This window comes from Lepidochelys kempii, chromosome 3 (genome assembly GCF_965140265.1).
Source record: "Lepidochelys kempii isolate rLepKem1 chromosome 3, rLepKem1.hap2, whole genome shotgun sequence".
Taxonomy (NCBI): Eukaryota; Metazoa; Chordata; order Testudines; family Cheloniidae; genus Lepidochelys; species Lepidochelys kempii.
This window is the reverse complement of record NC_133258.1, coordinates 168514101-168542088: the sequence shown is the minus strand read 5'-3', so window position 1 is coordinate 168542088 and position 27988 is coordinate 168514101. Positions and strand designations below refer to the sequence as shown.

The window sequence follows — 27988 nt, the reverse complement described above, 5'->3', positions numbered from 1 at the left end:
CAGCTACGCACTCATGCAAAGGGAGAGGCCTGAGCTAATCCCCACCCACTCTGGTCCCGCCGAGGGGAGCGATTTGCGAGACAGGGAGGGATTACGGCTGACCGTAAAGCGCCGGGGAGCGGACCCACGTGGGTGCGGGTGGAGCCGCAGCGCCATGGGGAAAAGGAAGCCCCCCAGGCACCCGCTGGTCGGCAGCTTGAGCAAGAAGCAGAAAAAGCATCTCAAGGAGTTTGGGGAGGCGCATCCGTTCTACGACAAGTGAGCGGGCAAGGCGCGGGTGGGGTGATCGCTTGTCCCCGCTGCCCCGGGCCCCCGGCCGTGGGGACTGACGCCCCGGAGCCGCCTGTGCCGCTGGGAGACTGCCCCTTCTCCCGCCGGCCTCGCACCCGCCCCGGGAAGAGCCCCAGGGGCCTCTAGCCTCATTCTCCCGCCCCGCCCCTCCCCGGCGCTGGGGCAGCCCCCCGCTCTCAGCGTATGAATTGCCCGGAAGGCGCCGAGGCCGAAATGGGCGGAGGCTGGAGGAGGCGAGCGGCGCCCTCCGCCTAGAGGGGTCGGGCCCTGGCCTTGCGAGGCAGGACCTAACAAGGTGTCGCCCCGAGCTGACGCTGCCCCGGCTGCTCCCGGCCCGGGCGGCCCGGCCCCTGGGAGGCGGGCGGAGAGCTGGCAGCCGGGCCCTGGGCTCCCCGGGGTCACGACGGTGCCGGAGGCTGCCGGGCGCGTTGCCTCTCGGGGCGGCGCGGGCTGGACGGGGCGATGCTGTGCGGCTGGGGCTGCAGCTCGCCGCGCTGCCCCCGGCTGGGTCAGGCTGAACGGGGCCGGCTTAAAAAGATCGTGAGTCTCTCTTTCACAAAGACCCAGCGAAACCCTCCAGCCGGGGAGGAGCCTGACCTCGCCCTAGGAAGGCGGCGGGGGCGATTGGAAAAAGCAGGTGACTCCTGCTGGGTTCCTGGCTCTTTGTGACTTTGGACAAGACGCTTAACTGGTCTGAACCTCAGCTTCCCCACTGCTCGCCCAGCTTTCCCAAGTGGGTGTAGGTCAGTGGTTCTCAACCAGGGGCCTGGGCCCCCAGCCAAGCATGGCTGGCATTAGATTTGCCATGGGCCAGGGCGCAAAGTTGAAGTCCCACAACGTGGGATTGCAGCCCTGAGCCCCACCACCCAGGGCCTGAGCAACATCACTTCACGGTGCCCCCTGTGGTGTGAGGGGTCCCGGGCAATTGTCCTCCTTGCTACCCCGTAACACGGCCTCTGGTTTTTATGTGCAGAAAAACTGTTGTAGTGGCACAGCTGGGCTGTGGGGTTTTTACAGCATGGGGGGGGAGGGGGGAGCTCAGAGAGAAAAAGGTTGAGAACTCCTGATTAGATCTTTACCTGACAAGTGCCTATCTATCCAGATACACTATTATTAAAGCTTCACTTCCCCTCCCCCCCATAGGACCAAACCTATTTTTTGAGTGTCCTGTGCACAGTAAGAGGCTTGGTGGGTTTCATTTAATTTTCTCCCTGGGGGTGGGGGGGAGGGAATGTTCACTGTGGCAGCATCTTGCTTTCACATGGAGATCAGGGGTCTTAGAAACCTGTCGGGACAGCAGATTGTGTGTCCAGCTGTGCACCTGGGGGATGTGTTGAGGACTGTTGCCCCCTAGAACCACCCTTATCCAAGTTAGAGACTGTCTCTTCAAATGAGTGAGACCATGCAGGTCTGACTGGGAGCCCATAAAATATATGTTCCTATGACTCTCTACATGCTGTTACTGTCCCATGCAAGGACAGGTATAGTTTGAATGTTTAGTCCAGTTCGTAGTGTTTGGCTCTCATGTAATTGTACTGATTCATCTGGTGATTAAATATAAAAATGTCCTTCACTGGTATGGGATTGAATTGGTAGCCAGTATGTTGTACAACATTTGGCTTTGTGCTGTACATTAGTTTTTTCTAGAGTGAAAGTGGTTCCCTATTAGTTCACTGATCCTATCTTAATGCTGTAAATGCTAGTTTGCCTCAGTTAACTTTGTTGTATAAACTTGTTTAGCTGAATAATCTTGTAGTAAATTGGTGGCATATTGTTAATGTATGTTAGGGAATTTGTCTGTCAGAAGCAACGGAGCAGAATGCTTGGTTATTATGGCTTTTATGAGAGACTTAATATAACAGGGTCTTACCTCATCTACTGTCAGACTCTGCAACTGCCTCAGTTCCTCTCCTTCCCCAGTCAAACCACCACAACAGGTGCTTTGAATTACTTTCCCTTTCTGGGGTCTGGTTCGTTAACATCAGATAATAATTTAACTCAAAGCCAAAATTACCCACATGTGTTTTCCAGGCTTGGCAGTCCACTACAACTGTTGTGGGCTCCTAACTCCCTCAAAGACTTTACTTCTCCCCCTTGTTGGTAGCTCTAGCCAGACCTTTCTGTTTGGCTGGTATGGAAAGCAGGGTACCCTGTAGGAGCATCTCTGCTCCCTTAAAGCATAAGCGTGTGTCTTTCTCTTTCTTTTACCCTTGTATCAGGGCACTAGTCCTCAGCTCCCCAGAGCTCTGAGACACCCATTCTGGACTACTCTTAGGTCTTCTCTAGCTCCTGGTTGCCCTCCTTCTGAGGGCAGCAGGCTCACTCTTATAGGAAGCCCTACCCCTGGGGCTACCATTATGTGATGTTTGTCACCTGACCCAAACTCATCACCTGGGATATGGAGTACTAGGCACAGGTGAGGCTGAACCCAGCTCCCCCTTAAAGGCCCAGCCCATGCAGTAACATTTAGCTTTTCCTTTAAGGTGGCTTTTAATTACACTAGGACTTATTCATGTTTATTGTTCCCTTTCCCACATTGTACCATTTTGTTATGTTGTATGTGGAGAAACTGTCAGATAATTAAAAAAAATAAATGTCAACAATGTCTTTTCAGGGTTTCTGGGAGAGAAGAAACAACTGAAATTTGTGAGCTGGTAATATATTATTGCTATTTTTATAGTCCTCTTTGCATTGCTATTGATAGTCATGAAACTAATGTGAAGCATTAAACAGTATAGAGCTAATTTAGATGCCAAATCAAGATTTTAATTTAAGTAAAAACCTGCTTCCAGAATAGTTTCAGTGAAGTTAAAAACATCCATTGAAAATAGTTTATTGTGGTTTTAAACATTTCTCTGAAGGACTTGCAATCCAAAAATGTCAGCACTGCCTAGAACAGGAGAGCTGGGAAGTGAAATTGAATAGAAACTGAGTCTCTTTTTGTCATCCAAGCTAAGTGGAGAATTTTTGCATTTCACCTAACAATAATAGTGAAAAGTAAATTAGACTTTTAAAATGGAGAGTTAATAATAATTATAATATTAAATCTGAGAGTGTCCCTTGTAACTCTTTATTTTATTAATGCCCATTATGGGGTAGGCAGTTTGATTTTCATTCTCCAATTAAACGGTAGCTTTTTGTGGAGTGAAGGAATTTCATTACAGCTTGTTCCACTTCTAGAGATCTGTAGTGCTTTAATTTTGTGTTGGTCTGGAAAAGGGAATCCCCTCCATCATCCCCTTTCAGATGGATGAGGAGGCTGGGTTCTTTTGCTATTTTGTTTCTTCAGCCATAGTTCATATTGTTGTTTACGGTATCTCTGTTGCCTCTCACTTCAAGGTGCCAGGAGCTGAAAAGGAAAATTTAATCTCGGCATGAAGCTTGCCAATATTTCTGCATAGTAAAATTGTGTTTGTAGTACTGGCTGCAGTGTGAAATTTACTTGCAGTCATAGCTAAACATTGTTACGCAGGATCATTTTTATTTGGTGCACGCAGGGCCTTCTGGATCTCCTGGCTTTTTAAGTTTCTTCCAAGGTCTGTATTGGTCATCTTATGCATTGGTCAGTTATGGTCACTCTTTAGGGTAGCAGGTTTGCGCCAGGTACCATACAATTCATCCAACTTGCGGAAGGCACTTTGCTGGGCTGGTATAGCAGACAGCAGCTAGGATTCTGGCTATTGCTTAGAGAGTCAGGGTTGGCCTGTCCACCAGGTTCCATACTCGTTATAAGGGACTTTTTGCTGACTTAATCTTTCAGAGACCAAGTTTTGCCTCGTTGAAAGTCAGATGTTTCTTCAATAGGAGAAGGATCTGAGCAGTGACTTTTTACTGATTACCAAGTGAGCTAAACTGATGCAGATCTCCACTAAGTCTCTTCCTATATGGGTTGCTCTCTTGAGTGTCCTGCACCAGTTTAATGGAACTCATTGCTTATGGCGACTACAAACATTCTGATCTCCCTCTGACCATGGCTTAGACTGACAGGGTCAAAATCTGTGTTACTCTACACTCTGGACAAGCCCATTGAGTTAAGTCAGTACAGAACAACTAGATTTCATATTTAAAAGTCCAGAGGTCAAAGTTCTGTGTCCAAGTGGCCAGACTCGTCTGTTCCCAGAGAAGCTTGGTCCTCTGACGTGGTCAGAACTGTCATCTTGTACTGTGTCAACAGACTTTCCTTAGAGATGCTCAGTGTGTTATTACTTATAAACATAAACTTCCTAACGAAGTTCCATTAATATGAAGCCGATCCCTATAAAGCTGAAAACAATATTGTACTGATAAGCTCTGTTGTAGATGTCTCTTACTCATAGCAATTTTTGTCTTGAAGTTTCTGATGCCAAAACTTTTAACTTCACTTTGAAGTTCTTTCAATCCCAACTGATCACAAGAAGCTGTTCTTGGAGAAGGAGACTTTCAAAACTACCCAGCAGATTTAGCCACACAGCTTCTATTGAAATTAAAGGGAGTTGTGTGGCTAAATCCGCTTTCAGAATCTCAACTAGGAGGCCTAACTTAATTGCCTGCCCTTATGGAGATGCAATGAAACTACATAGGTCTGTTCAAGAGTAGAATCATGGAATGCAAAACTGAAAATGGGAGATCTTGGGCTGGCCACATGCATTAAATGAAAATACTGCTGCTTTGTGTATGTAGACACACTAATAATTGTTATGCTGTTAGGATGCATGCGAACAAGTAACATGCTGAAGGAATAATATGTAGGTTCTGGAACACTGTTTTCACATTCAGTCGGAGAATTCCGATCACTCAAGTGCAGAAAGTGATGGCGAGAGTGAACCAGAACAGGTCTCTGTATATCACAAGCTCCTAGCCACGTTCAAGACGGTTCCAGATTCTAACAATGAAGAAGGTGACGAAAATGAGTCGGAAGAAAGTGATGAGGAAGAAAGTGGTGAAGAGTCTCAGGAGGGTGAAGATGGAGATCATACAGCCGGTGAAGAAGATGAGAATGATGTGCAGGACCAGAAAGAAGGTAGTTTTTCTCTAATGTTTGGGTAACAATGGCTGAATCGGCAGGTATAAACAAACCGCGACACTCATTAAAGCCTCTGTATCCCAGAGTGGCTGCACTGCATGCTGGGTTGTCTGTTGTGGGAGGTGGGGTTTGTTGTTTTTGCTGCCTCTGGCCCTGAGGCAGTAGTACCTTCCATGGCTCCTGCAACTCTACGCTGAAGGGGTAATGGCTAATAGATCTATGTAGCAGTGGGTACACCAGCCCCTAGAACCCTCACGGAGCAGGACTCTGCCAAGTCGCACAGAGGATGCTCCCCACCGGCACAGGCCATTCCCCTACATTGCGGGGGTGGGAGGGAGATAGCTCAGTGGTTTGAGCATTGGCCTGAGAAGCCACGGTTGTGAGTTCAATCCTTGAGGGGGCCATTTAGGGATCGGGGGCAAAAATTGGGGATTGGTCCTCCTTTGAGCAGGGGGTTGGACTAGATGACCTCCTGAGGTCCCTCCCAACCCTGATATTCTATGGTTCTATGATACTCAGCACCTAGTTCAACTGCTACCACAGAAGAGAAGGCAGGATTTGCCTCTAGAGGAATAAATATTTGAAATGGAAGGAAACTTTCTTTACAAGGAGAGAGAGCCTCATTTGCAAGGTTGGTTAGCGAAGAATTCTAGTAAAGAGGTGGCAGCTTTACAAAATTGTAGCTATTTAAAATAGGGTTGTTGTTTGGCTGCTAAGACACCCATCTACAAAGATATATTGTTTAAAATAATCCGTTGGGCATCAGTGACCATTATGCATATGAGCCTTTGTTACTGTAAAACACAAACTGGTTCTGTTTTTGGAAAGAATATTGGGGAAAAATAACCAGTAGCTAAAATAATACCTGGAACCTAACCAGCAAGAATCAGGTGTCCATGTAGAGTGACTTTTTTTGGAGAACATAATTCATTTCTCTATTCAATAATTCACAGCTAAAGACACAGCAAAGCAGATGCTTGGCCAGGAGCAAGCCGATGGAGCAGATACCTCCAGTGACCCAAAACATGGAGCAATTGAAGAGTTCACCGATGTGAAACATGAATCTGAATTTAGCCTGGAAACCAATTTCATGGTCGAGGAGAGTGGTGATTACAATGCAGATGAGAGGGAGAGTAGCTCTTCTGTCATGGTTTCAGAAGGTAAAATACAGTATTTGTGTAGTGAGCCCTCTCTAGTGCGGCTCCTGTAGTTTGATAGTTTACACTTGTTTACAATAGCCACACGCAGCAAGACTGCAAACTCCTTAAAGTCATGCTGTCTAGCCTTCGAATTCTTATGTTACATTTCTGTTACGAGGACTTGTAAGCCAGTTGTGTCTATGTAAGCTCACCTGGTAATGTGGATAGACAAATTGTCTTCAGATTCGGGAATCTAGTTATTCTCCCATTAACAATGATGTGATTGTGACTCCTGGTAGGAGAGAACAGAGGACTGAATTTACCCACACACATACTATGAATTAAAAGCCCATCTCCCAAGCTAACTCAAACAACAACTAGACTGAAGTTTAAGAATATAGATGCCGTCTGTACTCCACTTCTAAATTTCAAGAAACAGAGGCTGAGATTCTTATTCCTGCTGTGGCCCTTCTACACCCAAAAAAAGGGGGTGGGGGGCAGAGTCATGTAAAGTGCCCTAGAAGCCCTGTATCTAGCTGGAGGAGGATTCACTTGGCACAAGCATGGCAGAAGACAGCCATAAGGCTGACTTCTGAGCAAGCCCTCACAAGCTCTGGGGTAACAGATGTGCCAGGAGAGTACTCCAGAGATTCTGGGCAGTGCTGCAGCCCATAGGCCAGCCCAGGGAGGCTGCTGTAACTTAACCAGTCCAAACAGCAGGTCTGAGTTATGACAGGGGCTCTGCAGCCCAGGAATGGTAAGGCACAAAGGTGGCTTAAAGACACCAAAGCCTTTACATCTGTGAGTTCTGTGCTGTGCTTGTTAGTGATGCAGCTGAGAATCTCTCTCTAAACATTAAATCGAACTGGGATGTGCAACCCAAACTCCAGTGTTTGAATCACACCGCCGTGCATAATACAAATAACGGTGTGCGGTGATGTGTGTGGCCTTTTCGTGATAAAGTAACATACCGCACATTGGCATTTGCAGAATTTCTGTTCACATTTCCTGCTATGTGGTTTTGATAGAGGGCATAATTTAAAAGAGAGAAATTATATTTGCATCATCCCTGGTGACACTGGCTTGTCTGCTTACAACAGCAGCTGATATTAAATCTGGGATGCAATTTGGTTATTGCTACATTAGGGTGGAGGCATCAAAGGGCCATGTGATGGGAAAAACTGTTCATTCTTGTTACCCTGGGGAATATTGCTTATGTTGTGGGAATTGCATTTTAATAAGAACTAGCAGCTTTTCAAATGCATACTTGGCACAGTGACATTGTTCAGCCTATAAACAATGTTTCTTTTCTTTGCGACGTGGACTGGAAGCTGCTTTTCAGCCTGTGGTAAAAGAGGCGAAACTGGGTCCTCTAGAACAACAGATATGGGTACGTCAGTCAGGGAGCAAACTTCTGTCCTTGTCCAGCAGTGACTTCCTGAGAACGGTGGTAATCATTCACTTACCCTTGGCCAACCAATGCTGGAACCAATATAAAGAGTAACAAATCAGAGCAGCTGTCTTACTTTAAAGTAGTATCCTCTTCAGTTGCATTGCTGGGAAGAAATGCACAGCACTGCCACAATTTAGAAAACCCCATGAGTTCTGAGCGCTGGATAACCTCAAGACATTGGCACTAGGATTCTCTCTCTAGTAGGCATTTTTTCTTATGAAATGAGCAGTCCCATGTGATGCAATTACTGTCAGGGCCTGATTTTCAAAAAGCTATGCCTATGACTGTACATGCTGTAGTGTATGGACAGCCACGTGATCTGCTTATGCAATTACTTCCCTAAATTAATTGAAAATCAGGCCTTTCAAGAGCTCAGAAGCAGTTTGGGAGCTTGGGAGAGATTAGACTAATCAGAGTCTTCACCACCTTTTAGGGAAATGAAGCAAATAAAAAAATGCTTTTTCAAAAAGTTTTTCTCCCATAACTAGAACGGTGTTGAGATAATTGATCAAAAGCACCCTATCCCAAGCAGAGCTTTCTATGAAAAAGAAAATGGGCTCATTATTTTTCTTGCAAGATGTGAGATACTAAGTGATGTTCAACAGTACTGTCCCCTTCACACATGTCTTGCAGTTGAAGCTCCACTGTTTCCAGCGTGGTGCTATTTTTTTATGTTTTGTTCATATAAAGAGTATTTGATATTCTGTAGAAGTGAAATGTCTCTTCCCTCCAAGTGCTGTAAAATCATTTTCTTTAGCAACTGAGTTACCTGGTTCAAAAATCATGTATGACTCAACTTGCAAATCAGTTCAGGAATTTGATTCCAGTTTTAGTAACAATAGCTTTTGTTTTTTAAATAGATCCATTTAAGCAACATATGAACAAAGAACTGGAAGAAAAAGAAATAGGAAACCATTCAGCATGTTCTAAAAGTACAATTCAGCTGAAGGTAATGATGTGTTTGTTTCCCCATCATGAACTTATAAAAGTGCCTGCATTAAATGAAATTGATGTTTAGCTTACATTAGTCCTTTTTGTATGCTTTATTATTCCAAAATTCCAGTATCTGCACTGAAATAGATTCTGAATACTTATTACTGTTGGAACTCTTGTCAGCATTCAGTCAGACTGCATTGTTGCCTAGATTTTTCTTTTTGTCTAGCTCAAAGCTGGAGTCAAAATTTAAGTTCAGATATTCAACTGGAGTAAATGGGAGCCACTGAGGATCTGGCCCTTATGGTCTAATCTGCACTACTGAAATTAGTAGACATTTTGTTGTTGACTTTTGGTAGGATTAGGATTAGTCCCGCAAGGACTGATTCTGAGAGGAGGCAAGCACCTGGGCACCTGAACACTTGTTACCACAGGGATCATTCATCCAGTCAGACACCTTGATGTTATTTCATAGATTTAAGACCAGAAGGAACCATCTAGTCTGACCTCCTGAAAACTTAGACTTGTTCAGGATTTGAATCTGGGATCTCTTACACCTAAAACAAGACTCCTACCCTACACCAACAAGCCACACTTAATAGATGTCCTCTTTCATCTACTTGTTCAAATACAATTATCTGTCACTAAGGGTTTTGTTCTCGGGGGAGAAAGTTAAAGATGCCCAGCACATGTAACATCTTGGATAAATTATCCAAGAAGTAACCTGCAGCTGTCAACTCTGTCCTCCTGGTAGTTTTAGAAAAACTCCTAATGAATAGGAATCAAAGCTGTATAGATAGAAAATACTTTTAGAAAATGAATATCATTTTTTATTACTTGGATTGCCATAGCAAATGTGCTAGACACTTTCCAAACATGGATACAGTCCTTGCCTAGAAGGGTATGCAATCTGTTTTAGATTTTTAAATGGATGGTCCTTCTCATTTGTCATCTTGCTCAACAATTATCATTAGTTTTGCACTCCTAGTAGTGACTAACTACTAGTCCTAAAATGAACCACATAAAACACATCTTGATATTCATGTCCTAGGACTACTGTATTCTATTATTCATCTCCATGACATGTTTCTTCTAGTTGCATATAGATTATGTCACCATGAAAACAGTTTTTCTCTCACACACACACACACACACAGCACAGTTATTCAACACAAGGGTAGATTGATTACAAATCACTGATCTTAATCAACAAGCAAGAAATCTTGGTTTGAATAATCAATTTTAATCTTGTTTTGCATTGATTCTCATTAATTGGTATAATTTAATACTTTTTTGTTAGTAAAAGAATATACTCTATCTAAACACATTTATTGAAGCAATTACATAGCTTAACATATCTGAATGGCTTCTTAATCTTTACATTTTTATTATGTTAGAAAGTGGTGAATGATTTTCTTATTCAGTAAATTTTTTATTCATGATTTGTGTCAAGCTGCATTTGAATGGAAATTGGAATTTAGTTTAAAAATCTACAAAACAGTATTTTAAATTTTTATTAGTTAAGTAATTAAAACTACCTTAAGTTCTGGATGCATAAATTAAAAAAAACTAAGTTTATCAAAACATGTTTTGTATTTTAAACTACCTGATTTAGTAAACAAAAGAAGTATATCTGTAGTTAATGAATTGAACTGATTATTTCACCATATCCTTTACAACTTTAGAATTACAACTTCATTCACACTTCATTTTTTATTCATATTCTGCTTTTTCTAGTTTAATAAACTGAAATAAAGAAGAAATTTCTCTCTGCACTTGCAGAAGAGACTACTGCAGTCAAAAGTTGGACCGAGCATTTTGTCAAACTGTTGTTCAGGTGCTTAGACAGGATCACCAGATCAGTGTCTTTTTAAACTTTGGCAACAAAAATGTACTGCTTGAATATTATTTTTTCTTTAATTTAAATTATTATAATAAATTTAGGTAGTAATATAAATTGTCAAAATTTCAAATAGGTTTCTTATGCAGAAAAATCACTTAATTTGCATTAAAAAATGCAATTTCCTTCTTGGTTTCTTTAAATCATTTATTTTTATCCACCTGATACGTTGGCTTGCCCTCCTTCAGGCTGGAGTCTGATGTTTAATTGGAATCTTACAGTAGGCCATGATGTTATTTGTTGAAGGGTGGCCATAGGTAAAGACACAGAACAAATGCAGAGGTGATCTGTAAACTGATGCATGATGTACATTGGTAAATTGAGTGCAAGTGAGAACAAATGAGGCTAGGGTGTAACTTACTTTGTGAGAGGCGAGAAGAAGCTAGAGTCTTATTTAACTTGCCCCTGCTAATTGCTTCCTCTGCACCCATCGCTTCTGGCCTTTCAGAATGTAAATCACACTACCTTATGCTTCTTGGTTAAACTCTCTAAGGCGTAGCAACTAACATGTAATTTACATCGCCTCTGAATTTGGTCTTTGATCTTAAAAAAGTGCTTACGTGAATTATCTTATTTTTCATATGGTAAAGAAAGTAAATGGTGACTATATCAGCATTGCTATGCTGGCATAGCCCCATAATGTACATGCAGACTACGCTGACAGAAGGAGTTTTCTTGCAAATATCAGAACACCACCTCCCTGAGCAAAGTTAGCTATGTTGTTAGAAATCCACTTCCATCAAAATAAGCTACATCTGCAATGGGTTTTGTTGGCATAGCTACATTGGTCAGAGGTGTGGTGTTTTTTCCACCCCCCCCAACCGAAGTAGCTATGCCAATAAAAACTCGTAATGTAGACCAAGCCTGAGAGATGGTGCATGTTGAAGGAAGAAAGGTTTTTAATTTGTATCAAGTTTGATAGACTAGTATTTCATATGTTATTAAAATAACTGCCATAGGAATGTATATTTTTAGCTGTATAGTGCTAAGTAATAAAGTAACACGTTTGATTTTCTTTTTTTTTTTTTTTTTTTTTTTTTTCCAGTGGCCAACGCTGGGCCAGTTAGTTTTTTCTTCTTCGTTACAGCAGCCAAGAACTTTTAAGCCAGATAAAGAAGCTGATTTGAAACAGCTTCATCTTCATAAGACTTTAGAATCCACCTGGCCAAAAGTGAACAGCCAGTTCTTATCCAAACTAACTAAACAGAACAATCACCCGTTTACCCTGTTACAAAAGGAACTCTTTTGTATTATGAATCAGTACAAGGACTTGTTCTACCCAGAAAGAACTGCTTTAGGGAATGGGGAAGAAGTTCGTCATGCTTACTGTCTGCATGCAGTGAATCACATCCTGAAGGCAAATGCCCAGGTCCTCAGCAATAATGCCAAACGAAGGGATCAGAAGCCAGCCATTGATGATGATGATTTCAGGGACCAAGGACTCACCAGACCTAAGGTGGGAGGACTTCATTAGCATAATCTTTTGCTGGGTAATTGGCCCTGCCATGCAAATGTCATAATAGTTTATCCTGGCATCATCCACTAGCTCTTTATATCTTTTGACATGTTCCCAATTTTTGTCTTTCCACACTGGCTGATCGTGTTGTCTTGAAGCTGTCTGTAAGTGGCAAGGACAAATAGTCTGGGAAAAGGGCTAACTTCATTTTGCACATTTTGCAGGCAGACTAATTCCAGGAGACCTGTTTTTGTTGGAAGAGTTTTTCTAGTACCATTACAGATCGATGTGTGTCTCCTTCCTTGTTCTTATTCCATTCCTGCTACACTAGCAAATAAAGAACCTCCATATCTCCCTTTACAACTTATACTGTTGCTGCAGTTGGAGGTCAACATCTGTACAGACTGCCCCAGAAAATCACGTGCTGCCCTTAGGACCAGTGGAAATGGCTCTGTATAGTCACTACTCTTCAGCCAAAGCCTTATGAGTTCCTACTTCCTTCCACCTGTTTCTCAAGGGCTACTGTCATTGCAGGTCCCGCTTTGCTTCAGACGTTCTTTGTATCCGGTGCAGCATAACTTGGGACCAAAATTCCTCTGCTGTTATTACATAACTCTATTGCTATGTCAATTAAAAATCAGCAGAGACCTATCTGTATTGGCCCAAGGGGATCCAGTCCCATCAGATTCTAATAAGGCCGCTTTCCCCTTTCATTGGTGATGAGGCCCAGATTAGAGCTGTCCTGCAATCAAATTATGTTCTTGATAGGGAGCATGTCACTAAGCCACCATAAACTGATGGATGGACAGCTGGATTCAGTTTGCACTGATTTGTCACTAGAAGTGTAAGTGGCCTGGTTTAAAAGTTCCAGTGTTGGATTGTCACAGTACGTTGTGGACTGATTACCTTTTAAAACCATCTGGTTTGGTTTTTTTTCTTCTATTAGTTTATTTAGATATTAGTATTTTGAGTGGTGTTTTTACTAGAACCGAACTTAGATCCAAATACAGCACCAAGTCCAAGTAGCTGTGTAGAGGCGACTCCTGCCATTTGGCTGGATAATCTGTGTGCGGGGCTTTGCTAGCTTGTGTGGGGAGAATAGAAGGATCTGCAGAGTGGAAAATCCTCTGGTGCCAGTGGGCCCTGTCTTGTCCATGCCCTGCATGCTAATGACCAGAGTGTCCTTTGCAGAGCTGAGCTCCAGACCACGGTTGGGAGTAAGCACCTGGGCATCTAGCCCCATCCATTGTACAGCAGAACTTCACAGGTTCCTCTTCCAATGGTTCCTCTTTGCTCACAGAAAAGGGGGCTTAAGTTTACTCATTGCATTTCCTGTTCCAGCTGAGTCACTTATAGCTGACTCGCAATAAGGTGTTTGGAAGCCAACAGCTAAGGCCTGTTTTAGTGGAAGTGCATTTTGAAGCACTTCACTGAGCCAGCTTCTGGACCCAATCATATCTGTTCAGTCAGGCTTTCATCACTCAGGCATAACCCTCTACCTTAGAATTTGTTTGCAAGGGACCTATATTTCTTTTAATCCAGATGGCACAATAATGGGTACTATGTGTAATAATAAATAAAATTCAGGCATCTTTGTATTTTTTGTGCTTCATAGGTTGATGTGCATTCCCTTCTTCTCTAGAGAAGACCTCGTTACCAAGTAAAGTTATCCTTTTGTAATTGTGTTGGTCCATACAGGTGCTGATAGTAGTGCCCTTCCGTGAATCTGCCTTACGCGTGGTGCAGATTTTCATCAGCCTCCTTGAGTCAGAGTGTAAAAAACAAATAGATGTAAGTAACAAAAAGCGCTTCAAAGGGGAGTTTGGTTCTGATCCAGATGAGAAACCTCCCAACCTGAAAAGACCTGAAGATTATGAAGCTGTGTTTGCAGGCAACATCGATGATCATTTCAGGATAGGTAATAAAATCATTTGAGTATTTTAGTTCTAAAATTAAAGAGCAGGAATACAGTTTTCCTAAATGACTTAGGAGTCTAATTTCTGTTGACTTCCAATTAAGCTTAGGCTCCTAAGTGCCTAAATCACTCTTGAAAATGCAGTTTAGGTACTCTTGAAAATTTCATTCCAGGTCAAGGGTTTTTTTTTTTTGTTTGTTTTTTGTTTTTTTTGGTAAAGTAACATTATGAAGTCTTTTTCTGCTTCGTGGTTAAGATCAAGTTTAATATAATTTTAAAACCCAGTGCATCTTTTATTGGAGCTGGGGGAATCCACATTGCAATTGGGAAAGGATGGACTTGGTATAATCGACCTCTTCCACCTGTAATGACTATAGTTTCTCTTGATTTTTTTAAAGCAGTTTGTTTGCACTGAAGTTATTAATCAGTAATGGCCTGAGGAAAATTTAGAAATTCTGTAATGAGCAAAGCAATTTTCTACTGTATTGCATATGATTTCCAGCAGAGCTTTCATGCATGCAAAGGATGGGCAGTGAGTATGAATACTAGCTGAGCAGAAAATGTCCAGACTGTTTAATAAATTGAAACTTCATGCTGGTGTGGTAGCGTGGTATGCAGATAATTAGCTTGTGGCTTGATGCCATGAGGAGTAGATGGTTGTTCAAACTTACCTAGACAGATAAGAAGAGGCTCTTAAAATTATTGTCCCTTGAAAGATAAATTGGCCTCAAGATGTTTGATAATGTCATGGCAAATGCAAGCATTTGCCCCATCACCAGTGAATAGCTGTGATTTACTGAGTGTTACGCTGCTTTCTGCAGCCAAATCACTCTCCAATATCCCATCCCATGTAAAAACCTGTCTGATTCACCTACTGCTGTGAAGAAATGCTCATCTGAATAGAGAGGAAATCGTTATCTGTCCTCTTGTAGCAGCATTGTGATGGCATCTATCACCATGTTATCTAGGCACTAAAATCCTTTTTAGTATGGATTAGGGAATGCATTTTAAACTCTACTAGTTCATTATTATTTTTAATATTTTTACAAAATATTTGTCAATGTTTTTGTTACATTGAATTGCAACTCTGTCTTGTGTGTTTATGCCCTCTGGTAGCTTATTTCTTTGGCTTGATTTCCAGTGAGGAGCTTTTAAAATACAAAAGGTAAAACCCTGGCCCTGTTGAAGTCAGTGGGAGTTTTGCCATTGGGGTGAATTCCTGACTTAAAGTGTCTAACTCGGGCACAGAAAGCTGTGGGCCCAAATACCATCAATGGTGTAGTCATGACCTGGATAACTAACTCATCACTTTATTTTTGTACAAAAGAAACAGTACCTAGGTCAGCCCAGCATGCCTGATATATTATGCTAGTGTAGAACCAGTGCCAATAAAGTTACTCCAAACTGGCATTGATGGAATTGAGAGCAGAATGGGTCATCCTGCCTTTATGAAGGAGGGGAGTGTTGTGTTTTAGTAACCTATGGATCTGTGAATGGTATTGATATATTTTTAAAGGTGCTCCATCCAGTCCTCCTTGGACAGAGTAAGATAATGATTACAACAACATTTAAAGGGGAAGGGTATAAACTGTGGGGGTGGGGGAGAAGGAGAGAGAATTGTGGGTTTTTTCATTGCATGACCCTTTGGGATGGGGGGGAAAGGAAGTATGGTGATCAAACAGCAGTATTTTCTTAGTATGTTTGACTTTTTTTGGTTTTTATTGGACAGGGGTTGCTGTTCTTCAAAAGAGCATGCGATTATATGCACCATTTTACTCTTCTGATATCATCATTGCCTCTCCCCTTGGCTTGAGGACCATTATTGGGGCAGAGGGGGAGAAGAAGAGAGATTTTGATTTCCTCTCATCGATAGAAATTCTTATAATTGATCAAGCAGATGTTTACCTGATGCAGAATTGGGAACATATTCTGGTAGGTTTTTTCACCCAATGTTACTTTATTTGTTTGACATGCTATGCTATGTCTAACTAGTTATGTAATTCATCCCTAGCAATAAACTCTGTGTCAAATTTTCATTTTCTCTCTCTCTTCCCCCACTTAATAATGTTTCATCTCACTAACATTTTCATATGCTAAAAGTAATTTTGTCCTAAAATTACAGATGCATGCTGAAGTCTGCTAGGCCTATGATACTCCTTGGATTTCAGTAATACTCAGCACTTTTACTCTGTAGGTCTCAATATTTGGCATTTCAGTAGCACATTTTATCCAAATTTCTGTAAAGTGTTGATTAAATCTTGGAACAGCCCTATGAGGAAGATAACAGGGATCGCTTCACTCACTTCTGGGAGGGAACATAGCAGTTGTATGGCAGTTTACAATAATATTAGACAACATTTCAGGTCAGAAATTAAAGTAGATTACTGTATCTGATTATAACTATGTGTAGGACTTGGGAAGGAAGTTGCTTTCTGTCTGCCTTGGAATTTGGCTTAGGCGGGTTAGCATCCCGATAGTTGCCGAATTTAGGTAATTCATAAACACTCCTTGAATTATTACTTAAAATGTTAGCTCTGTATCTTTCGGGGAAAAAATACATGGTTCAGTATATTAAAACAAAGCAGATTTCCATGAGACTGCTGGACTGAAACACCCTACTAAGGTGCCCAGGTATAAATTCCTAAGATTTAACAAGCACCGTTAACACTGTGCTTTCAGAAGTGAGCTTGGAGAGTGTCTTTTTTAAGTAATGTGTCCCGGGGGGGGGGGAGAGCATAAAACTGAATATTAACAAAAAATGCATTCATTGATGCCAATCCAGAAGTTTCTCTGAGTGAAATTCACTGATGTGGCACATAAGCCTGGTGCTGTCTCCTCTGCACAGGGATGAGTTCACCATCTGTGTTCATAACTCTCACTAAGTGCTATGTGGGTTCCACTTGGGCTTTATTGATTAGGTCTAAAGTTTCTGGAACTGGCCCAACATGGGGAAGAAATCAGGAGCTGGGACCATACCAACAATGAAATCTACCTCACTTTAAGCTTTTAAAGTCTGCGGAGCTAATGACCTACTAGATTTCTTTTTACAGGGCCTAATTAAATTTCTGTTCATCTGATGAGTGAGCAGGATCCAGAAAGCTGTGTTTTGGGAGGCTGCTAGTTTGTTATGCTGTCAGCTGACTTGTTCATTTCCACTCACTTTCGCAGTGCAGTTAACTTACTTGCCAAGTGTGCGTTCGTGGTCTAAAGTCACATATGTCTGTTTCTCTTCATTTAAAGCACCTAATGAACCACCTCAACCTCCTTCCGTTGGAGTCCCATGGTGTAGATTTTTCACGAGTGCGCATGCTGAATCTGAATAACTGGTCAAAGTATTATCGTCAAACGCTACTGTTTAGTGCTCTTCAAGATCCCCAGATTAACTCTATCTTCAATAAGAACTGCTTCAATTACAGAGGCCAGGTGAGTTCACGGACAGGCCAATAACTATCTTAGATTTTGGAGGTAACAGGATCAGCTGCTTCCTACGTGTCCTCTTGTGGCCAGGGTTGACTTTTTGCTGCACCCTAGCTCAGTTTCCCCTCTTGATTCCTCAATAACTCTAACCCCCCCCCCCCTCCAAAAAGCACCTTTAATGAGTCTGGTGGCCATTCTTTATGTTATTTAAACCAAACCCAAAGTTCTTCTACCCCATCTTAAGCTGGGCCCAGCCCCTCATCCCTGAGGTCTTGCCTCTGATGGTTCTCTGAGCCTCTGGAGAAGACACGAGGTCGATCCTGCCTTCTTTGTCTTCTCTGCAAAAGGAAAACTAAACCGGCAGCTGCGGGTTTCTGCTCAACCATAACTCCCTTTGGTCCCTTCCTTATGGACCAAAGCAGGAGACTCTCTCATCCTGCAGCTTCACTCTGCAGACCATCCCCTGAGAGGCCAGGCCCTGTAGGCCTGGTTTAGTAACATGGCTGTCAGTTAGGTGACAGTTCAGTTTCTTCACTGTGGAGGCAAACAAGCTGCCATCACAGTGGACTGTTTCCCTTTAGAAGGGCCAGCCACCCTCTGACAAGATGCCATGTTAATCTTCAACATGAAGAAATAGCAATAGAAATTCCTATTGTTTGTGCGTGTGCCAATAATTCATATAATGCACATCAGTTTTTAATCTACAGGACAGTGCAGCCTGCACTAAGAACGATCTCCAATGGCAAACTATTGCCTTAAGCAACCATTCTTATACCCAGAGATTCCATTGCAATTTTATTTGATCTATTAGATTTTTTTTTTATTTGGCAGTGCCTAAGAGCCAGCCAAGAAAGGACCCCATTGTGCTAGGCACTGTGCGAACACAGAGTCGTTACAGAGACTCCTGATGTGACAAAGTTTCAGGTCAAATTTTAGGGATTGGTTTTGTATCGAATCTTATAAACCTGACTATTAATAGAGGGGTTGTAGGGGATTTTTTTTTTTTGGTTTTGTTTTTTTTGGGGGGGGGGGGGTTCAATGGAATTTTTGTTTACATGTTGCATTCCCTCTAACTTGCTTGCAAGCCAAACATTATAGCATTGTATTAATCCATGAGAACCAGAAAGTGAAAATGACCATTGTCCAAGACGAGCAAAAGGCATACAGAAAGCAGTGAGTTAGTTCCCACTCCCATATCCTCCTAGTTGCCATGTCATGTATAGTTACGCAGATTCTGTGTGGAAGTAGGGCTGGCAGTAGTTCTCTGTTGACTTGTTCAAAACAGCCTCGTTTGTTGCCTGAAGGAGTATGTCATCAACTGAAAACTGATTAGAATGTGAAGGCTTTTTAAACACCACTTACGTTTCACTGCTTCTCTAACTGTTTGACTTACCCTCTGCAGGTAGCTGTAAGGAATGTACCCTCGATTGGCTCCATTAGCCATGTTGTGGTACAGCTTCCTCATGTCTTCCGAAGGCTGGAAGCTGAAAGTTCTATTTCTGTAATAGATGCAAGGTAATCTGTTGCCGAAACCATTCTGCTATGCCCCAGTGCCTAGTCCAGTTTAGTGCACCCTGGGGCCTACAGGGCAGGTGTACCTAAAAATAATGAAATAGTAAATAGTAGTGTGTGCTCTTATTGCTCATGAGATGCGGGTTAGACCCTGCAGTCAAATAAATGCACTGGTACTTTTCTCTCCCCTAGTCCTCGCTCCCTGCATTTTTCTTTGTAAATATTATAAACAACATCACAGAACCCTTACACTGATGTACCTTTGTATTTAGCCCTTCTCAAGTCTGGAAACCTTGGTCAGTTTAAAGAGTTTTTTGACTGTGACACAGACTAATAACGTTTGGGAGTTGTGGGGGGGGAGGGGGTTGTTCTTTTTTGTTTTTTTTGGTAAGGTTTCTCCCCCCCATTCTTAAGAAAGCTCCTTTACATATTGGAAAGATGGGTATTGACTCAGGATAATATTCATGTGCATTTTCTTAACCCAGGTTTCAGTTCTTCATTGACAAAGTTTTGCCTGAGTATCGTGATGCAATCATGTCACATACACTCATTTACATTCCATCGTATTTCGACTATGTGCGTCTTCGAAATTACTTCAAGAAGGAAGAGCTGAATTTTACACATATCTGTGAATACACCAAAAAATCTGGTATCTCCAGAGCAAGACAGTTCTTCCTCAAGGGAGAGAAGCAGTTCTTAATTTTCACTGAACGCTTCCACTTTTACAAAAGGTAAGTCATGGGCCAGATTCTGCTTTGAGATGCACATATGGAAATCTGAAGGCAAAGTCTTGCCCTTGGGATATGCTAGCCTCAAACTAGCAGTAATGGATGGGTGGTGGTGGTCTGGTTCGTGAACCAGTGTAACCTGTTTGGAGAATCCTTCTTAGATTGAAGTAGGAGACTCATGAAATATTAACACAAACAAAAATGGCAAGTATTCCCTTAAATCTTTAATAATACATTAAATACTGTACAGGGTTCAATGTTGGGAGTTGGTAAATGCACCCAACTCCCCACTGACATCTGCAGGAACACAGCACCATCCAGAATTGTCCTCATGGTCATCACAGTCTGCATCTGTGTTGGGATAATTCCTTTCACCTCTGGAAAGGAACATGGAGTTTGTTCCGTGACAGCAGCACTACTAAGAGAGTTTTTAGGGGACCCATAGTAAGTTTTCTACTTGAAACAGTAGAATTTAGTAAGGCAACCCGAAATTACAAAAGTAGGATTCTGCTAGGAGCCCAGAGGCTGATGAAACTGACCTTGCGTAAAAGTTATAGGATCCTTATTGAGCACAAGTCAGGGTCAGGGTCTCTGCTAAATTACATTCAGAAGAGCACCTACAGCTGCTCAGTGCTCCCAGCATTGCCTCAGGAAGAATGTCCCCACATGACTCTCCCAATCTCTGTACAGCAGGATGTAGACTAGCTTGAAAATCTCATTTTAAAAAAAGGCAAGTGAAAACAAACAAGCTTTGTGCCCATAAATTGACCTGAAACACTCACATCCTGTATCCTTTGAATTTTACAGTATCGCAGAGCCATCTCTTCAACATCCATTATCTGAGTATAAGGGTCTTGCTATTTTCAGTAATACAGATCATCCAGCAGAGTGTGTTGGGTTTTTTGTTGTTGGTTTGAGCATTCTCTTTCTCTCCCCTCCCCCCAACTCTAGCCTTTTTGGCCCTTTAGAATATAATTTTTCTGGTTTAAACCCATATTCTAAGTAACTTTCTTGAAATGGTAATACTTAGCATTTTAGGGGCCAAAGTGGACAGGGTTGGAGTTGACACAGACTTACATCAAGGTCGAATTTGGCCCTGCATCTTTCAAGTGCCTTACAACTATTCACTCATTCTCCATAAGTTCCCTATGTGGCAGAGAGATAACAATATTAACATTTTGCAAACTGAGGCAGGGAGGTTAAAGGACTTGCCCAAGGCCCTCTCGAAGGAAATTATAGCAGAGCCAGGTTTAGAATTCTGGAGTGTCCGGTTCTCAAGTCCTCTCTTTGGTGCAGTAAACCATATAGTGACTCTTACAGCATGTAGAGTGCTTAGGCTGGTAGTGTGACAGCTTCCCAGGGTGTCTCTCTTCAGGTTTTAATATATACATTTGGGTATTTCTGTAGTTGATTTCTTCTCCCTTCCTCTCCACAATAGTCTAGGAAAAAGCATTAAAACTAAGTTAATGCTGGATTTTAAAGAAGGGGAAAAAAAGTCCAGATGTGTAAGTGACAAATCAAGGCTATTCAGAAAAAGTGCTTATTCCTGACTACAGCTGATCAGGTTTTTTTTGATGGAATAGTTTTCTGTTTGAAAATGCTGTTTAGTCTAGTCTAAACTTTCCTGTGCAACATTTGATATAAATTTTGATGAAATTTTCAACGGAAAAAAGTAAAAATGCATAACATTGGTTAAAATAAAACATTTTTGATGATTCTGAATCGGTTTTAATTTTCTTTTTGCATGATATTTCAGTTATTCGTTCTGACTGAGAACAAATCTTGTTTTGAAATGTTGGCATTTTCTGTGGAACGGAAATCCCGGTTCTGAACTGGTTTTTGTTCTGTCTAGCACATACGTAAGATTGTTCCAAGATTCCAACAGTCTTTTGGCTGTTGTTACATCCTTGGATGTCGTAAAAGCATTTTAAGCGATCAGACACTTAAACTAGTCTACATTCTACTCCTCTGGTAACTCCTAATGTATTGCTAAAGGGGATTTGGATTTTATTTCAGTGATGTATGTCGGGTGGGGGGAGATAAATTTAGATAATAGAGCCCAAAAAAAACCTAAGCCAGAAAAGGGATCTCTGTGAGTGGATTTGTACAACCCCATTGAATTGCACTGGTTTAATTTGGACACCGCTGGGGCACACTACCCACGTGAATCCCTTTGCAGGACCAGGGCCTTAGTTTGACCAAGTTTTACTGTATTAGGATTAAATCCAAAAAGTTTGAGTTCAGTGGGAGTCGATGGTGCTCAGCGCTTTTCAGGAAGTGCCCAATACCTAGCAGGATTAAGCTCTAAATTCTGTTTCTGTTTAAGTCAATGTCAAGACTCCCAGCCATCAGTGGATGTAGCACTGGACTCGCAGAGCTCAGTCATGGAAGAGGCTGAGTGCACTTAACTCCAATTGAAGTCAGGGAACTGGGAGAGCTCAGAGCCTCACAGGATTGAGTCCTGATGAAGTGAACTGTAGCTCATGAAAGCTCATGCTCAAATAAATTGGTTAGTCTCTAAGGTGCCACAAGTACTCCTTTTCTTTTTGTGAATTTACTATGTAACTTTCATAAATGGACAGTGTAAATAAAGAGTTTCTGAAATCAGATTGCAGAATACAAGATTGTGATAATGATATTTTTCCCTAATTTAGATACCTAATAAGGGGCATCAGAAACCTCATTTTCTATGAGTTACCGACCTACCCCCATTTCTACAGCGAGGTTTGTAATATGCTGACAGCCACAGCCAGTGGAGAGGAAGCTACTTGGACTTGTACTGTTATCTATTCAAAGTATGATGCTCAGAAGTTGGCTGCTGTGGTAGGTGTAGATCGTGCTGCTCAGATGCTGCAGTCTAAGAAAAACGTGCACCTTTTTGTTACTGGAGAAAATGAATGAACAAAGTCATGGACCGGGACTCTTGTATGGACTTGGATCTTTTTGTCTAACATGCACAGTGATGCTGTTTTTTAAATAAGGGTTTGGGGAGGAGAAGATGTATCAAAAATATTTTGTTGGATCTTGTTTTACAGGGTTAGTTTGTATATTTAAATACTCCCACTTAAGCCAAAGAGGGAAGTGAAAGGTGCCATTTAAGCAAAGCACGTGTGCTGCTGCTTTTGTGTAAGTGCACAAGCTTAAAAAAAAAACTCGACTTTCCTGGCTAACTTACCCCCTGTGCTCTGTCTGCATCCTGGAAAATGTTCAGTAAATAGTTTTGGGGTGAAAAATGCCTCGTCGTTAGACAATGGCACTCCCTTTCCCCCATTCTCCGTCGTCAGAAGCTCTCTATGTTCCTTCATCAAACGCAACTTTCCACTGTCTCGTTCGGGGGAAATTCTTCCAGATGTTGAGCGTGTTCATGCAAGACATTCTGTACTCCTTACACCCCACATTGCCCCTCAGTTGAGGGCAGGGCATAGGCAGAGCCATTAGACGCGGGGCGCCTCTGTAACCCAAGCATGTCATTGAGTGAGTAGCTGAAAACACCTTGAGTTGGCCCTTTGAGAACAATTTGGGGTAGGAGTTAATGGATCTTCACTCGGACTGATTAAATGGTCAAAATTTCACCACATTCCATCCTTACAATGCTAATTTCAGTCCCAGTGTTTGTTTTATTAACACTATACTTTCAAAGCTAAATGCACACCATTGTGCTTTTCTGCACACTTCCCTTATGTGTGCAGATCCCCAGTGTGCACACCTAGTTACAAGATCACCAAAGCACAGGCATAGACTGCTGAAAACCAATCCAAACTCTTCATAGACAGTTTGCAAAATTACTTGGAGTATGTCTACACAGCAAAGAAAAACCCGCAGCTGGCCCATGCCAGCTGACTCAGGCTGTGGGGCTGTTTCATTGCTGGGTGGACTTCAGTCTCAGGCTGGACCCTGAGTCTGGGACCCTTCCAGCCTGAGCCTGGAAGTCTACCCAGCAATGAAACAGCCCTGCAGCCCAAACCCATGTGCCCTTGGCAGCTGGCATGGGCCAGCTGCAGGTTTTTCTTTGCTGTGTAGACATGCCCTTCATGAGTTTCTGAATACCTCAAAGTCAGCGATCTCATTCCATGGTTGTGGTCCAAAGCCCTCATCTATGGAGAGCTGTTCTGCCTCTCCTTGTTTACAGGAATTGTGTCATGAAAAGAAGCCAAAAATATATCAAATACTTTCCTAATGTTTACTTTTCCATATAAGCAATTGTAGTTGCCATAGGGACATTATCTGATTGAGGATGGAGGGGCTGGTGGTCTGTGTGATCCAAAGTGGGAAGGGAAATGCCTTCAAGCTATCTAAAGTGTGGTCCATGCTGTAATAAAGCTTAAGGAATTCCTCTCCTTTCCCTGATCCTTAATTAAACTGAGTTGCTACAGGCTAATATATAACATATAATGTTTTGCTATCTGCTCTCGAAATAGTGGTTAGTGTGTATATAAACAGGGAAAATTTAACTCCGGTAAACAAGTACATATTGTGGTAACACTGCATAATTTCAGCCTGTTCCCATATCATAATCATTATTATAATATTGTCAGATGTTTATCTGAGGTGATCATCTGTTGCTATTGTTAGTATGAGCTGTCAGTTCAGCCCTTTAGAAGCATAAGTCTATACAGCTGTTTGCTTTCTATTTTAGTGAGGCACTAAGGCCCAGTTGCAATGCTGAGCACTGTGGAGCCTGACTTTTAGGCACCTAGAAGATGCTGCAATCCACAAAGCCTGAGCTGGGTGCCTAGGCTCCATTTACAATGAAGGGAGGAGAGACATGCCTTAAATTGATATGCCAAGGCAGCGCACTGCCTAAGCTAGCCAATGGGAGATGCAGACCAGAGGGGGGTGTGGTGAGCCCTGCCCCTCGCACAGAGAGAGGCACCTAGCTCTGCTTGAGATGGATGAAGATGGGGGAAGAAAGGCTTTCAGATGCCTAAGTCACATGTTGGGCCCAATTGATAGGTATGCTCAGAGGCTGCATCGGGCCTCTCAGGCGAGTTCACCCAAAACATTCGGGGGCAAAGGTAATCCCTTAGAACCTTTAGCCTAGTAGTTAGGGTACACTCATCCAGGATCTGGGAATCCTGGTTCAAGTCCCCCCTCCTCATGACAGGGAGAAGGGATTTAAATGGAACTGCACAGGTGAGTGCCCCAACCACTGGGCTATTAGGGAACACCACAGCAGAATATCCTAATCTCTTCTGTTCAGAGTTCCACTTTAATTCAGTAATTGAATAATTGGGCCAGTGAAAGCATGAGTGACTCTGTAGCCTAGTGATTAGAGCCTCACCTGATCATTGATAGATCCCTGTTCCAATCCCTTATTCCCCTCGGGGGGGGACAGGGACTTAAACTGAGGGGTTTTCCTCATCCTCCACTAGGCTAAAGGTTATAAGGGGGCTCCACCTCTTCCCTCTCCCACCCTGATTGTTTTGTTTTGAACTCGCTTGCAGGGCCCAATCCAGTCGGCAGCCTCTCAGCATACCGACTGAGTTAGGCCCTGCATGCGACTGTAGGTGACCAAACACCTATCTTCCCTGGTTTGTGAATCGCTCTGGGGCTAAGGCAGGACCCAGGCACCTGGAGTGAGGTAGTGGTGTGCATGCCCAGAAGCAAAAACTTCGGTGTCAAGTGACTGTAGGTGCCTACAGGGTTAGGTGGCAGCCAAGCAGGAGTTTTGTGGATCACAGTGATTCATAAAATGGGACTCTCAGGCACCTGAACACCTTTGGGCCTCAGACTCTAACTGGTTATTGTTTATACATCTCTGTCCTTTAGCTCAGGAGTCGAATGCCACTAAAGGCTAAGTTCTTTTTCCCTTTGAACAGCTGACACGTGACAAATCTTTGCCCTGTTGCGTTGCTCCTTTTTTCCTATGTTTTCTGGACTTGATGGAGGTGTATTTTGGTCAGGGTCATAAAAGCAGACAGATAAATGAGGATTAAGTGTCTTTCCTCTCCACCGGATATGCTTATCACAGAGAATAGCTGACCTCTGAGAAAGCTAAAGTAGGATAACTACTTGGGGAGATAAAGTGATACAGTACAGCTCCTCTGCTAGCTGCAGTTTAAAAGACAGAAAGGTTATTTGGCTAGAATCTTAACTACAAAAGGGCCTGCTCTTACTCCCATTAAAGTCAATGGCAAAGGTCTTATTGACCTCAGTAGGAGCAGAGTGGGGGCCCTAATTTGTTTATCCCAAAGTCTTTTATATTAATGCCACATTTTTTCTTTATTCAAAGGAAAACACTCTTTAGAAAGGCTACTCAGGGCTGCCAATTGTCTCAGCATTTGCGTGCATCTATGTTCTGATTTGCATCTTCAGAGATCGTTTTGCTGACTATAAATTCTAATCTATTCTTATTTTTTAAAATTTAATGGATAAATGGGTTGACTTACACCTGACAGCTGTTAAAAGCTTGATTTGGCACTAGCCTTGCAAAACACACGGGTGGGATTTTTCTAAAGCACTCATCATTGACCTAACTCTGCTCCATCTCAAGTTGATAGTAAAACTCCTATTAACTTCAGTAGGAGCGGAAATAGCCCAATGCTAGTGAGCACATCTGTAAATTCCACCCTTAGTCTAACACTAATGCAGGATAGAGCAGCATTGGTATTTAAAGGCTTACGTCTGCTAGAATGGATGGCACCCCACCCAGTGCAATCTGCATCATGTCTGTTTGTTTCAGTACCAATGTATGGTATTTGAATGGAGGGGCACATTCTGTACTCAGCTACTCCTGTGAAATCCCATTGATTTTCAACATCGCATTGGTGGCTTGTGAACAGAGATGTCAGTGATTTTCAGTGGGTTTACAGTTATGTGAGTGTTCAGTAGTAGCCCCAAATGCAGTGAGTTACCGTTGTATGAGTGAAGCTGAGAAGATAATTTGGCCCAACATGGATGCAAATACATTAATGTAGTGCCCATCTTTAAAAAAGGGAAGGAGGAGGATCCGGGGAACTACAGGCCAGTCAGCCTCACCTCAGTCCCTGAAAAAATCATGGAGCAGGTCCTCAAGGAATCAATTTTGAAGCACATAGAGGAGAAGAAAGTGAACAGAAACAGCATGGATTCACCAAGGGCAAGTCATGCCTGACTAATCTAATTGCCTTCTATGATAACTGGCTCTGTGAATGAGGGGAAAGCAGTGGACTTGTTGTTCCTTGACTTTAGCAAAGCTTTTGACACGGTCTCCCACAGTATTCTTGCCAGCAAGTTAAAGTAGTATGGGCTGGATGAATGGACTATAAGGTGGATAGAAAGTTGGCTAGATTGTCAGGCTCCACGGGTAAAGTGATTAATGGCTCCATGTCTTGTTGGCAGCCTGTATCAAGTGGAGTGCCCCAAGGGTTGGTCCTCGGGCCGCTTTTGTTCAATATCTTCATTAATCATCTGGAGGATGGTGTGGATTGCACCCTCAGCAAGTTTGCAGATGGCACTAAACTGGGAGGAGAGGTAGATACGCTGGAGGTTAGGGATAGGATACAGAGGGCCCTAGACAAATTAGAGGATTGGGCCAAAAGGAATCTGATGAGGTTCAACAAGGACAAGTGCAGAGTCCTGCACTTAGGACGGAAGAATCCCATGCACTGCTACAGACTAGGGACCGAATGGCTAGGCAGCAGTTCTGCAGAAAAGGACCTAGGGGTTACAGTGGACAAGAAGCTGGATATGAGTCAACGGTGTGCCCTTGTTGCCAAGAAGGCCAATGGCATTTTGGGATATATAGGGGCATTGCCAGCAGATCGAGGGACGTAATCGTTCCCCTCTATTCGACACTGGTGAGGCCTCATCTGGAGTACTGTGTCCAGTTTTGGGCCCCACACCACAAGAAGGATATGGAAAAATTGGAAAGAGTCCAGCGGAGGACAACAAAAATGATTGGGGACTGGAACACATGACTTATGAGGAGAGGCTGAGGGAACTGGGATTGTTTAGTCTGCGGAAGAGAAGAATGAGGGGGGATTTGATAGTGGCTTTCACCTACTTGAAAGGGGGTTCCAAAGAGGATGGATCTAGACTGTTCTCAGTAGTAGCTGATGACAGAACAAGGAGTAATGGTCTCAAGTTGCAGTGGGGAGGTTTAGGTTGGATATTAGGAAAAACTTTTTCACTAGGAGGGTGGTGAAGCACTGGAATGCATTACCTAGGGAGGTGATATCTCCTTCCTTAGAAGTTTTTAAGGTCAGGCTTGACAAAGCCCTGGCTGGGATGATTTAGTTGGGGATTGGTCCTGCTTTGAGCA

The 27988-nt window shown here is 42.7% G+C and overlaps 1 protein-coding gene across 2 annotated transcripts; it reads left to right on the top strand.

Moving 5' to 3' along the window:
- The first annotated feature begins 71 nt into the window (after positions 1-71).
- Positions 72-27577, top strand: UTP25 (UTP25 small subunit processome component). 2 transcript variants are annotated; one of them, XM_073339009.1, is made up of 12 exons: positions 72-258; positions 2906-2945; positions 5047-5290; positions 6247-6453; positions 8746-8834; positions 11764-12174; positions 13873-14092; positions 15819-16021; positions 17330-17512; positions 18909-19021; positions 19504-19749; positions 22401-27577. In XM_073339009.1, exons 1-12 carry the CDS (start codon positions 155-157, stop codon positions 22645-22647), a joined length of 2307 nt encoding a protein of 768 aa, XP_073195110.1. In that variant the 5' UTR covers positions 72-154; the 3' UTR covers positions 22648-27577. The 2 variants fall into 2 exon arrangements, with proteins under 2 accessions (XP_073195110.1, XP_073195111.1); XM_073339010.1 differs by having other exon boundaries at positions 82-258; positions 5020-5290.
- The last annotated feature ends 411 nt before the right edge of the window (positions 27578-27988 follow it).